The 12,491-nt window shown below is 57.0% G+C and overlaps 3 protein-coding genes and 1 pseudogene across 5 annotated transcripts in view; 3 read left to right on the top strand and 1 right to left on the bottom strand.

Moving 5' to 3' along the window:
- The window catches only part of UBAP2 (ubiquitin associated protein 2), a gene marked incomplete at its 5' end in the record, with an annotated part of 202,718 nt that overhangs the window by 24,568 nt on the left and 165,659 nt on the right, over positions 1–12,491 (bottom strand). The gene's annotated exons all lie outside the window — the stretch shown is intronic.
- On the top strand, positions 2,022–2,597 carry LOC306957429 (interferon; the record flags this gene model as incomplete). Its single annotated transcript, XM_079548867.1, has 1 exon — positions 2,022–2,597. The coding sequence occupies one exon, from the start codon at positions 2,022–2,024 to the stop codon at positions 2,595–2,597; it is 576 nt and encodes a 191-aa protein (XP_079404993.1).
- LOC306957428 (interferon pseudogene) lies at positions 6,339–6,914 on the top strand (annotated as a pseudogene). The gene has a single exon. The product of its transcript is annotated as an interferon pseudogene (transcript).
- On the top strand, positions 10,656–11,231 carry LOC306957427 (interferon; the record flags this gene model as incomplete). The annotated part of the gene is made up of 1 exon (XM_079548866.1): positions 10,656–11,231. The coding sequence occupies one exon, from the start codon at positions 10,656–10,658 to the stop codon at positions 11,229–11,231; it is 576 nt and encodes a 191-aa protein (XP_079404992.1).

Here is a 12,491-nt window from a genome sequence, read left to right as displayed (position 1 = left end):
AAGTCAAGTGCAAGGCGCTGTACTTGGGCGGGGACAACGCCAAGATACGCAGGCAGCATGGGAGAACAACTCCTTGAGGGCAGCCCTGCCAAGAAGGATGTAGGGGTCCTGGTAGACAAAAAACTTAACATGAGCTAGCAGTTTGCACCTGCAGCCCCCAAGGCCGACCGCGTACTGGTCTGCACCAAGAGGAGTGGCCAGCAGGGAGAGGGAGGCGACTGTCCCCCACCCCCGCTCTGCTCTGCCCTCGTGACACCCCAGCTGGAGTAATGCCTCCAGGTCTGGGGCCCCAGCTCAGGAAAGCTGGCGAGATTTTGGTGAGAGGCCAGCGCAGGGCCACAGGGACCATCAGAGGGCTGGAGCGCTACTCCTGCAAAGACAAGCTGACGGAACTGTGCCTGTGCGGTCCGCAGAAGACAAAGCACCAGGGTGACCACGTTGCAGCCTGCCAGTACTTACAGGGACGTTATAAACAGGAGGAAAATCAACTTTTCACACGGGAAGATAGCAATAGGACACGGCTTTAAAATAAAAGAGTTTAAGATCAGACGCCAGGGGAAGACGGACGTGAGGCACTGGCACACGATGCCCAGAGAGATTCTGAATATCCCCCAGTACCGGAGGTGTTCCAGGCCAGGCTGGATGCAGCACTGGGAAGCTTGCTCTACGGCTTGAGTCTTGCGGTTGGCAACCGCGCCCTCGGCAGTGAGTGGGAACGACGTGACCTCCGAGGCCCCTTCCAACCCAAGCCATTCCGTGACACCAAGGGGGCCTACGGGACACCTGCAGTGGGCCCCATAAACGCGGACTGCAATGGCAGGACAGGGGGCAACGGCTCGCAACTAAAAGAGAGGAGGCTCACACTGGACGTTAGCAAGAGACTTTGTCCTCTGAGGGGCGGTGGGGCACAGGAAAAGGTCACCCACACAAACTCAGGACGCCCCAACACCGGAAGCCTCTAACGTCAGGCTGGAGGGGGCGTTGGGCAACCCGCTCTAGTGGAAGGCGGCGCTGCCCACGGAAAGGGGGTTGCTTGGAAGCGGACGGCACTTGAGGTCCCTTCCAAACCAAACCACCCTCTCATTCTATCATCTCCTCAAGTCTCCTCATCCTCAACAGGGGCTTAATAACTACATCAGCGGGCTCGCCTCCATAAGGCTTGTGGACTCCTCCTGGACACTCAGACAAACCTTTGGCCTCCGCAACGTAAGATCCTTGCCTTACAACTATCCGCCTGCTGGCCCATTTCCTCCTTCTCACCGGATGCCACACGAAGCAAGGAAAAGAAGAGACGACGGAGGAAGGAGACGCGGCGCCCGAGGACCACCACAGCCGCAGTACCCGCTCGGAAGCATCGCTTCCCTTTCTCGTTCCTCCTCAAGCACAAGCCTTTCCTACATATTCTCAGCAGCCTCCAACGCAGGCGGCGCTGCCTACTCCGACCACTACAACAGCCAACCCAGAGCTCCTCATGCCGCCGGAAACTACCCAAGGTTCTTCCAACGCGCTTCACTTTGCAGTGCTTTCTAAGAAACAAGCACAGAAAGCAAGCCACGGGCAGCACACATCTCAAGTCGAAAGGCCAAGACCCATTACGGCATTAAGGCCTTACGTAAGAAAAGCAGAGTTGAACAGGAAGAGGGATTTCAATGAAGGATACACCAGAGCTCTCGCTGCAGCCCTAAGGGAAAGGATGAAAACAGATATCTGCAGAACAGCTGACCCAGAAGATTCCGCCCCACCACTTTCACATCCCCCTTCCAACCCTTGCAGCCAGCCACCCAAAACACACCGCCGGACCAGGATCTCCACCAACAGCCCCACGCACACCCAAGCCATTTGCTCCCAGACCACAAAAACCAGCAGCCAAAAGTGAAAGCCACAGACAAAATCTCTCGGCAACAGGAAAGCGACGAAGGGAAAGATGACACACCACATAAAGCCGGCACCGCGGCAGCACACACACCACTGCCACCACCCAGCCCCACCAGGCTCCTGCCCACCACAACCAGAGTCCCACCATGGCTGTGCCTGCAAGCCCACAGCACCCACCGGGCTACAGCATCCTGCTGCTCACGCTCCTTGTGAAAGCTCTCGCCGCCACCGCCTGCAACCACCTTCGCCCCCAGGATGCCACCTTCTCTCGCGACAGCCTCCAGCTCCTCCGGGACATGGCTCCCAGCCCACCCCAGCCGTGCCCACAGCACAGCGCGCCATGCTCCTTCAACGACACCATCCTGGACACCAGCAACGCCCGGCAAGCCGACAAAACCACCCACGACATCCTCCAGCACCTCTTCAAAATACTCAGCGGACCCAGCACTCCAGCCCACTGGGTCGACAGCCAACGCCAAAGCCTCCTCAACCACATCCAGCGGTACACCCAGCACCTCGAGCACTGCTTGGCGCGCAGCGACACGCGCTCCCGCACGCGATGGCCTCGCAACCTTCACCTCACCATCAACAAACACTTCAGCTGCCTCCACACCTTCCTCCACGACAACGATTACAGCGCCTGCGCCTGGGACCACGTCCGCCTACGAGCTCGCACCTGGTTCCTGCACATCCACGACCTCGTGGGCAACACGCGCACCTAGCCCCAAGCGCACCTCCCACCCTCTTCCTAGTTATCTGTTTATTCAACTATTTATACAAACGGCTATTTATTCGTCTATTTATTCTTCTATTTATTCAGACAAAATAAAGCTCTCCTTTCCAAAACTGCCTGCGACTGCCTCCTTTCGCTCAATCACAGGAGCCCCTTCCGGGGGCAACCAACCCTGGGATTCTCACACACAGCTCTGAAAACTCTGGTACCCGCTCACTTCTTCTGTAAACCCTGCAGGTCCAGGGAGATCCACGAGTTCACCACAAAAAGCAGACAAAGCAGGGACACCTGCGGCAGCAGGACCGGCCCGCTTTGACTAACAAAGCCAAAGCAAGAAGCTGATTATCACTTTCAGCACGGCAGCCTGACGGCCACAGCGGTACCGCGGGGACGGGCAAAAGTAGCCCTACAGTTAACTCGAGCCTTGAGTACGGTGAGCAAGAACGCAAAGGCGGCATATCACTGCAGTACTTGACTCTTCACGCAAATCCTGTCAAACATCACCCCACACAGAGAAACCCACAAGCTTCAGCTTCTTAGGGGAAGCAGAGCAGACAAAGGTAGGGAGAAGGAAGGAGACAGCAGAGCTAAGACACGGGAAGCTACAGTCATCTTACTCCACCATGACGGGGCACCTTCTTGGCAACCACTCCGCCTCACCTCGGGCTGGAGAACGCTGGCACAGCATGGATTTCAGTACCGCTGTGTCTTAGTTTCACAGGCTCGGACTAGAACTGTTTTCTTCAGAGCGCCTGATACGATGCGGTGCTTTGGTTCTAGGAGAAAAACAACGCTGCTAACACACCAACGCCTACTCTTGCTGCTAAGCGGTGCTGCACAGAGCCAAGGCCATTCTCAGCAAAAGGCCCAAGGAGCTGAGGGGGAGCAGAATTAGGACAGCCGACTCCAACTGGCCCAAAGGGGTATTCCCTACCATACGACATCAAGCGGAAGGAGTTTTGAGGAGGGTGGCAGATCAACTCGCTCGTCCTTCCGCTCCTCAACTGGTTGCAAAGCAGCTCTCCGTCCAACCAAAAAAGTCACGGCTGTCAGGCAAAGTCCCCGGTGACTGCAAGAAGGGAAACATCACTCCCCGTCTTTAAAAAGGCAGGCAGGAAGACGCGGGGAGATCCTGGCCGGACAGCCTCGCCTCTAGGCCTAGGAAGATCACCGAGCAGAAGTGCCAGGAAAACAGAGGGACCAGCAGGTGATCCGAGACTGCCCGCACGGCTTCAACGGGGGCACACCTATAGTGCTAGTGCCTGGCTATCCCAGTGGCCTCCTGCGATGGAGCGACTGCATCGGTGCCCAAAGAGAAGGCAACCGATGCCATCGGTAAGGAATTCCTGCAAGGTTTGCACCTCACCCACGTCATAAATTGCGGAGACGGGGGTTCAAAAGGTGCAGCTATTCGGTGGATGAGGAATTGGTTGCACGCTCGCGGCCCGAGGGCTGCGATCAAGGCTCTACGCTCAGGTGGAGGCCGGACACAAGTGGCGTCCCCCAAGGTGCGTCTTGGGGCCACTGCTCTTCAACATCTTCAACAGCAACACAGGTGATGGGATCCACTGCACCCTCAGCTAGTTTGCAGGCTTCGCGCATCAAGCTGAGCGCGGCAGCTGATACGGCAGAAGGAAGGGATGCCATCCAAAGGGACTTTGACAAATTCAAACCCACCTGGGCCCATGTAAACCCAAGGACGTTCAACAAAGTCAAGTGCAAGGCGCTGTACTTGGGCGGGGACAACGCCAAGATACGCAGGCAGCATGGGAGAACAACTCCTTGAGGGCAGCCCTGCCAAGAAGGATGTAGGGGTCCTGGTAGACAAAAAACTTAACATGAGCTAGCAGTTTGCACCTGCAGCCCCCAAGGCCGACCGCGTACTGGTCTGCACCAAGAGGAGTGGCCAGCAGGGAGAGGGAGGCGACTGTCCCCCACCCCCGCTCTGCTCTGCCCTCGTGACACCCCAGCTGGAGTAATGCCTCCAGGTCTGGGGCCCCAGCTCAGGAAAGCTGGCGAGATTTTGGTGAGAGGCCAGCGCAGGGCCACAGGGACCATCAGAGGGCTGGAGCGCTACTCCTGCAAAGACAAGCTGACGGAACTGTGCCTGTGCGGTCCGCAGAAGACAAAGCACCAGGGTGACCACGTTGCAGCCTGCCAGTACTTACAGGGACGTTATAAACAGGAGGAAAATCAACTTTTCACACGGGAAGATAGCAATAGGACACGGCTTTAAAATAAAAGAGTTTAAGATCAGACGCCAGGGGAAGACGGACGTGAGGCACTGGCACACGATGCCCAGAGAGATTCTGAATATCCCCCAGTACCGGAGGTGTTCCAGGCCAGGCTGGATGCAGCACTGGGAAGCTTGCTCTACGGCTTGAGTCTTGCGGTTGGCAACCGCGCCCTCGGCAGTGAGTGGGAACGACGTGACCTCCGAGGCCCCTTCCAACCCAAGCCATTCCGTGACACCAAGGGGGCCTACGGGACACCTGCAGTGGGCCCCATAAACGCGGACTGCAATGGCAGGACAGGGGGCAACGGCTCGCAACTAAAAGAGAGGAGGCTCACACTGGACGTTAGCAAGAGACTTTGTCCTCTGAGGGGCGGTGGGGCACAGGAAAAGGTCACCCACACAAACTCAGGACGCCCCAACACCGGAAGCCTCTAACGTCAGGCTGGAGGGGGCGTTGGGCAACCCGCTCTAGTGGAAGGCGGCGCTGCCCACGGAAAGGGGGTTGCTTGGAAGCGGACGGCACTTGAGGTCCCTTCCAAACCAAACCACCCTCTCATTCTATCATCTCCTCAAGTCTCCTCATCCTCAACAGGGGCTTAATAACTACATCAGCGGGCTCGCCTCCATAAGGCTTGTGGACTCCTCCTGGACACTCAGACAAACCTTTGGCCTCCGCAACGTAAGATCCTTGCCTTACAACTATCCGCCTGCTGGCCCATTTCCTCCTTCTCACCGGATGCCACACGAAGCAAGGAAAAGAAGAGACGACGGAGGAAGGAGACGCGGCGCCCGAGGACCACCACAGCCGCAGTACCCGCTCGGAAGCATCGCTTCCCTTTCTCGTTCCTCCTCAAGCACAAGCCTTTCCTACATATTCTCAGCAGCCTCCAACGCAGGCGGCGCTGCCTACTCCGACCACTACAACAGCCAACCCAGAGCTCCTCATGCCGCCGGAAACTACCCAAGGTTCTTCCAACGCGCTTCACTTTGCAGTGCTTTCTAAGAAACAAGCACAGAAAGCAAGCCACGGGCAGCACACATCTCAAGTCGAAAGGCCAAGACCCATTACGGCATTAAGGCCTTACGTAAGAAAAGCAGAGTTGAACAGGAAGAGGGATTTCAATGAAGGATACACCAGAGCTCTCGCTGCAGCCCTAAGGGAAAGGATGAAAACAGATATCTGCAGAACAGCTGACCCAGAAGATTCCGCCCCACCACTTTCACATCCCCCTTCCAACCCTTGCAGCCAGCCACCCAAAACACACCGCCGGACCAGGATCTCCACCAACAGCCCCACGCACACCCAAGCCATTTGCTCCCAGACCACAAAAACCAGCAGCCAAAAGTGAAAGCCACAGACAAAATCTCTCGGCAACAGGAAAGCGACGAAGGGAAAGATGACACACCACATAAAGCCGGCACCGCGGCAGCACACACACCACTGCCACCACCCAGCCCCACCAGGCTCCTGCCCACCACAACCAGAGTCCCACCATGGCTGTGCCTGCAAGCCCACAGCACCCACCGGGCTACAGCATCCTGCTGCTCACGCTCCTTGTGAAAGCTCTCGCCGCCACCGCCTGCAACCACCTTCGCCCCCAGGATGCCACCTTCTCTCGCGACAGCCTCCAGCTCCTCCGGGACATGGCTCCCAGCCCACCCCAGCCGTGCCCACAGCACAGCGCGCCATGCTCCTTCAACGACACCATCCTGGACACCAGCAACGCCCGGCAAGCCGACAAAACCACCCACGACATCCTCCAGCACCTCTTCAAAATACTCAGCGGACCCAGCACTCCAGCCCACTGGGTCGACAGCCAACGCCAAAGCCTCCTCAACCACATCCAGCGGTACACCCAGCACCTCGAGCACTGCTTGGCGCGCAGCGACACGCACTCCCGCACGCGATGGCCTCGCAACCTTCACCTCACCATCAACAAACACTTCAGCTGCCTCCACACCTTCCTCCACGACAACGATTACAGCGCCTGCGCCTGGGACCACGTCCGCCTACGAGCTCGCACCTGGTTCCTGCACATCCACGACCTCGTGGGCAACACGCGCACCTAGCCCCAAGCGCACCTCCCACCCTCTTCCTAGTTATCTGTTTATTCAACTATTTATACAAACGGCTATTTATTCGTCTATTTATTCTTCTATTTATTCAGACAAAATAAAGCTCTCCTTTCCAAAACTGCCTGCGACTGCCTCCTTTCGCTCAATCACAGGAGCCCCTTCCGGGGGCAACCAACCCTGGGATTCTCACACACAGCTCTGAAAACTCTGGTACCCGCTCACTTCTTCTGTAAACCCTGCAGGTCCAGGGAGATCCACGAGTTCACCACAAAAAGCAGACAAAGCAGGGACACCTGCGGCAGCAGGACCGGCCCGCTTTGACTAACAAAGCCAAAGCAAGAAGCTGATTATCACTTTCAGCACGGCAGCCTGACGGCCACAGCGGTACCGCGGGGACGGGCAAAAGTAGCCCTACAGTTAACTCGAGCCTTGAGTACGGTGAGCAAGAACGCAAAGGCGGCGTATCACTGCAGTACTTGACTCTTCACGCAAATCCTGTCAAACATCACCCCACACAGAGAAACCCACAAGCTTCAGCTTCTTAGGGGAAGCAGAGCAGACAAAGGTAGGGAGAAGGAAGGAGACAGCAGAGCTAAGACACGGGAAGCTACAGTCATCTTACTCCACCATGACGGGGCACCTTCTTGGCAACCACTCCGCCTCACCTCGGGCTGGAGAACGCTGGCACAGCATGGATTTCAGTACCGCTGTGTCTTAGTTTCACAGGCTCGGACTAGAACTGTTTTCTTCAGAGCGCCAGATACGATGCGGTGCTTTGGTTCTAGGAGAAAAACAACGCTGCTAACACACCAATGCCTACTCTTGCTGCTAAGCGGTGCTGCACAGAGCCAAGGCCATTCTCAGCAAAAGGCCCAAGGAGCTGAGGGGGAGCAGAATTAGGACAGCCGACTCCAACTGGCCCAAAGGGGTATTCCCTACCATACGACATCAAGCGGAAGGAGTTTTGAGGAGGGTGGCAGATCAACTCGCTCGTCCTTCCGCTCCTCAACTGGTTGCAAAGCAGCTCTCCGTCCAACCAAAAAAGTCACGGCTGTCAGGCAAAGTCCCCGGTGACTGCAAGAAGGGAAACATCACTCCCCGTCTTTAAAAAGGCAGGCAGGAAGACGCGGGGAGATCCTGGCCGGACAGCCTCGCCTCTAGGCCTAGGAAGATCACCGAGCAGAAGTGCCAGGAAAACAGAGGGACCAGCAGGTGATCCGAGACTGCCCGCACGGCTTCAACGGGGGCACATCTATAGTGCTAGTGCCTGGCTATCCCAGTGGCCTCCTGCGATGGAGCGACTGCATCGGTGCCCAAAGAGAAGGCAACCGATGCCATCGGTAAGGAATTCCTGCAAGGTTTGCACCTCACCCACGTCATAAATTGCGGAGACGGGGGTTCAAAAGGTGCAGCTATTCGGTGGATGAGGAATTGGTTGCACGCTCGCGGCCCGAGGGCTGCGATCAAGGCTCTACGCTCAGGTGGAGGCCGGACACAAGTGGCGTCCCCCAAGGTGCGTCTTGGGGCCACTGCTCTTCAACATCTTCAACAGCAACACAGGTGATGGGATCCACTGCACCCTCAGCTAGTTTGCAGGCTTCGCGCATCAAGCTGAGCGCGGCAGCTGATACGGCAGAAGGAAGGGATGCCATCCAAAGGGACTTTGACAAATTCAAACCCACCTGGGCCCATGTAAACCCAAGGACGTTCAACAAAGTCAAGTGCAAGGCGCTGTACTTGGGCGGGGACAACGCCAAGATACGCAGGCAGCATGGGAGAACAACTCCTTGAGGGCAGCCCTGCCAAGAAGGATGTAGGGGTCCTGGTAGACAAAAAACTTAACATGAGCTAGCAGTTTGCACCTGCAGCCCCCAAGGCCGACCGCGTACTGGTCTGCACCAAGAGGAGTGGCCAGCAGGGAGAGGGAGGCGACTGTCCCCCACCCCCGCTCTGCTCTGCCCTCGTGACACCCCAGCTGGAGTAATGCCTCCAGGTCTGGGGCCCCAGCTCAGGAAAGCTGGCGAGATTTTGGTGAGAGGCCAGCGCAGGGCCACAGGGACCATCAGAGGGCTGGAGCGCTACTCCTGCAAAGACAAGCTGACGGAACTGTGCCTGTGCGGTCCGCAGAAGACAAAGCACCAGGGTGACCACGTTGCAGCCTGCCAGTACTTACAGGGACGTTATAAACAGGAGGAAAATCAACTTTTCACACGGGAAGATAGCAATAGGACACGGCTTTAAAATAAAAGAGTTTAAGATCAGACGCCAGGGGAAGACGGACGTGAGGCACTGGCACACGATGCCCAGAGAGATTCTGAATATCCCCCAGTACCGGAGGTGTTCCAGGCCAGGCTGGATGCAGCACTGGGAAGCTTGCTCTACGGCTTGAGTCTTGCGGTTGGCAACCGCGCCCTCGGCAGTGAGTGGGAACGACGTGACCTCCGAGGCCCCTTCCAACCCAAGCCATTCCGTGACACCAAGGGGGCCTACGGGACACCTGCAGTGGGCCCCATAAACGCGGACTGCAATGGCAGGACAGGGGGCAACGGCTCGCAACTAAAAGAGAGGAGGCTCACACTGGACGTTAGCAAGAGACTTTGTCCTCTGAGGGGCGGTGGGGCACAGGAAAAGGTCACCCACACAAACTCAGGACGCCCCAACACCGGAAGCCTCTAACGTCAGGCTGGAGGGGGCGTTGGGCAACCCGCTCTAGTGGAAGGCGGCGCTGCCCACGGAAAGGGGGTTGCTTGGAAGCGGACGGCACTTGAGGTCCCTTCCAAACCAAACCACCCTCTCATTCTATCATCTCCTCAAGTCTCCTCATCCTCAACAGGGGCTTAATAACTACATCAGCGGGCTCGCCTCCATAAGGCTTGTGGACTCCTCCTGGACACTCAGACAAACCTTTGGCCTCCGCAACGTAAGATCCTTGCCTTACAACTATCCGCCTGCTGGCCCATTTCCTCCTTCTCACCGGATGCCACACGAAGCAAGGAAAAGAAGAGACGACGGAGGAAGGAGACGCGGCGCCCGAGGACCACCACAGCCGCAGTACCCGCTCGGAAGCATCGCTTCCCTTTCTCGTTCCTCCTCAAGCACAAGCCTTTCCTACATATTCTCAGCAGCCTCCAACGCAGGCGGCGCTGCCTACTCCGACCACTACAACAGCCAACCCAGAGCTCCTCATGCCGCCGGAAACTACCCAAGGTTCTTCCAACGCGCTTCACTTTGCAGTGCTTTCTAAGAAACAAGCACAGAAAGCAAGCCACGGGCAGCACACATCTCAAGTCGAAAGGCCAAGACCCATTACGGCATTAAGGCGTTACGTAAGAAAAGCAGAGTTGAACAGGAAGAGGGATTTCAATGAAGGATACACCAGAGCTCTCGCTGCAGCCCTAAGGGAAAGGATGAAAACAGATATCTGCAGAACAGCTGACCCAGAAGATTCCGCCCCACCACTTTCACATCCCCCTTCCAACCCTTGCAGCCAGCCACCCAAAACACACCGCCGGACCAGGATCTCCACCAACAGCCCCACGCACACCCAAGCCATTTGCTCCCAGACCACAAAAACCAGCAGCCAAAAGTGAAAGCCACAGACAAAATCTCTCGGCAACAGGAAAGCGACGAAGGGAAAGATGACACACCACATAAAGCCGGCACCGCGGCAGCACACACACCACTGCCACCACCCAGCCCCACCAGGCTCCTGCCCACCACAACCAGAGTCCCACCATGGCTGTGCCTGCAAGCCCACAGCACCCACCGGGCTACAGCATCCTGCTGCTCACGCTCCTTGTGAAAGCTCTCGCCGCCACCGCCTGCAACCACCTTCGCCCCCAGGATGCCACCTTCTCTCGCGACAGCCTCCAGCTCCTCCGGGACATGGCTCCCAGCCCACCCCAGCCGTGCCCACAGCACAGCGCGCCATGCTCCTTCAACGACACCATCCTGGACACCAGCAACGCCCGGCAAGCCGACAAAACCACCCACGACATCCTCCAGCACCTCTTCAAAATACTCAGCGGACCCAGCACTCCAGCCCACTGGGTCGACAGCCAACGCCAAAGCCTCCTCAACCACATCCAGCGGTACACCCAGCACCTCGAGCACTGCTTGGCGCGCAGCGACACGCGCTCCCGCACGCGATGGCCTCGCAACCTTCACCTCACCATCAACAAACACTTCAGCTGCCTCCACACCTTCCTCCACGACAACGATTACAGCGCCTGCGCCTGGGACCACGTCCGCCTACGAGCTCGCACCTGGTTCCTGCACATCCACGACCTCGTGGGCAACACGCGCACCTAGCCCCAAGCGCACCTCCCACCCTCTTCCTAGTTATCTGTTTATTCAACTATTTATACAAACGGCTATTTATTCGTCTATTTATTCTTCTATTTATTCAGACAAAATAAAGCTCTCCTTTCCAAAACTGCCTGCGACTGCCTCCTTTCGCTCAATCACAGGAGCCCCTTCCGGGGGCAACCAACCCTGGGATTCTCACACACAGCTCTGAAAACTCTGGTACCCGCTCACTTCTTCTGTAAACCCTGCAGGTCCAGGGAGATCCACGAGTTCACCACAAAAAGCAGACAAAGCAGGGACACCTGCGGCAGCAGGACCGGCCCGCTTTGACTAACAAAGCCAAAGCAAGAAGCTGATTATCACTTTCAGCACGGCAGCCTGACGGCCACAGCGGTACCGCGGGGACGGGCAAAAGTAGCCCTACAGTTAACTCGAGCCTTGAGTACGGTGAGCAAGAACGCAAAGGCGGCATATCACTGCAGTACTTGACTCTTCACGCAAATCCTGTCAAACATCACCCCACACAGAGAAACCCACAAGCTTCAGCTTCTTAGGGGAAGCAGAGCAGACAAAGGTAGGGAGAAGGAAGGAGACAGCAGAGCTAAGACACGGGAAGCTACAGTCATCTTACTCCACCATGACGGGGCACCTTCTTGGCAACCACTCCGCCTCACCTCGGGCTGGAGAACGCTGGCACAGCATGGATTTCAGTACCGCTGTGTCTTAGTTTCACAGGCTCGGACTAGAACTGTTTTCTTCAGAGCGCCTGATACGATGCGGTGCTTTGGTTCTAGGAGAAAAACAACGCTGCTAACACACCAACGCCTACTCTTGCTGCTAAGCGGTGCTGCACAGAGCCAAGGCCATTCTCAGCAAAAGGCCCAAGGAGCTGAGGGGGAGCAGAATTAGGACAGCCGACTCCAACTGGCCCAAAGGGGTATTCCCTACCATACGACATCAAGCGGAAGGAGTTTTGAGGAGGGTGGCAGATCAACTCGCTCGTCCTTCCGCTCCTCAACTGGTTGCAAAGCAGCTCTCCGTCCAACCAAAAAAGTCACGGCTGTCAGGCAAAGTCCCCGGTGACTGCAAGAAGGGAAACATCACTCCCCGTCTTTAAAAAGGCAGGCAGGAAGACGCGGGGAGATCCTGGCCGGACAGCCTCGCCTCTAGGCCTAGGAAGATCACCGAGCAGAAGTGCCAGGAAAACAGAGGGACCAGCAGGTGATCCGAGACTGCCCGCACGGCTTCAACGGGGGCACACCT

Source organism: Tetrao urogallus (genome assembly GCF_951394365.1).
Source record: "Tetrao urogallus genome assembly, chromosome: Z".
Taxonomy (NCBI): Eukaryota; Metazoa; Chordata; class Aves; order Galliformes; family Phasianidae; genus Tetrao; species Tetrao urogallus.
This window is presented reverse-complemented; position numbering and strand designations above follow the sequence as displayed.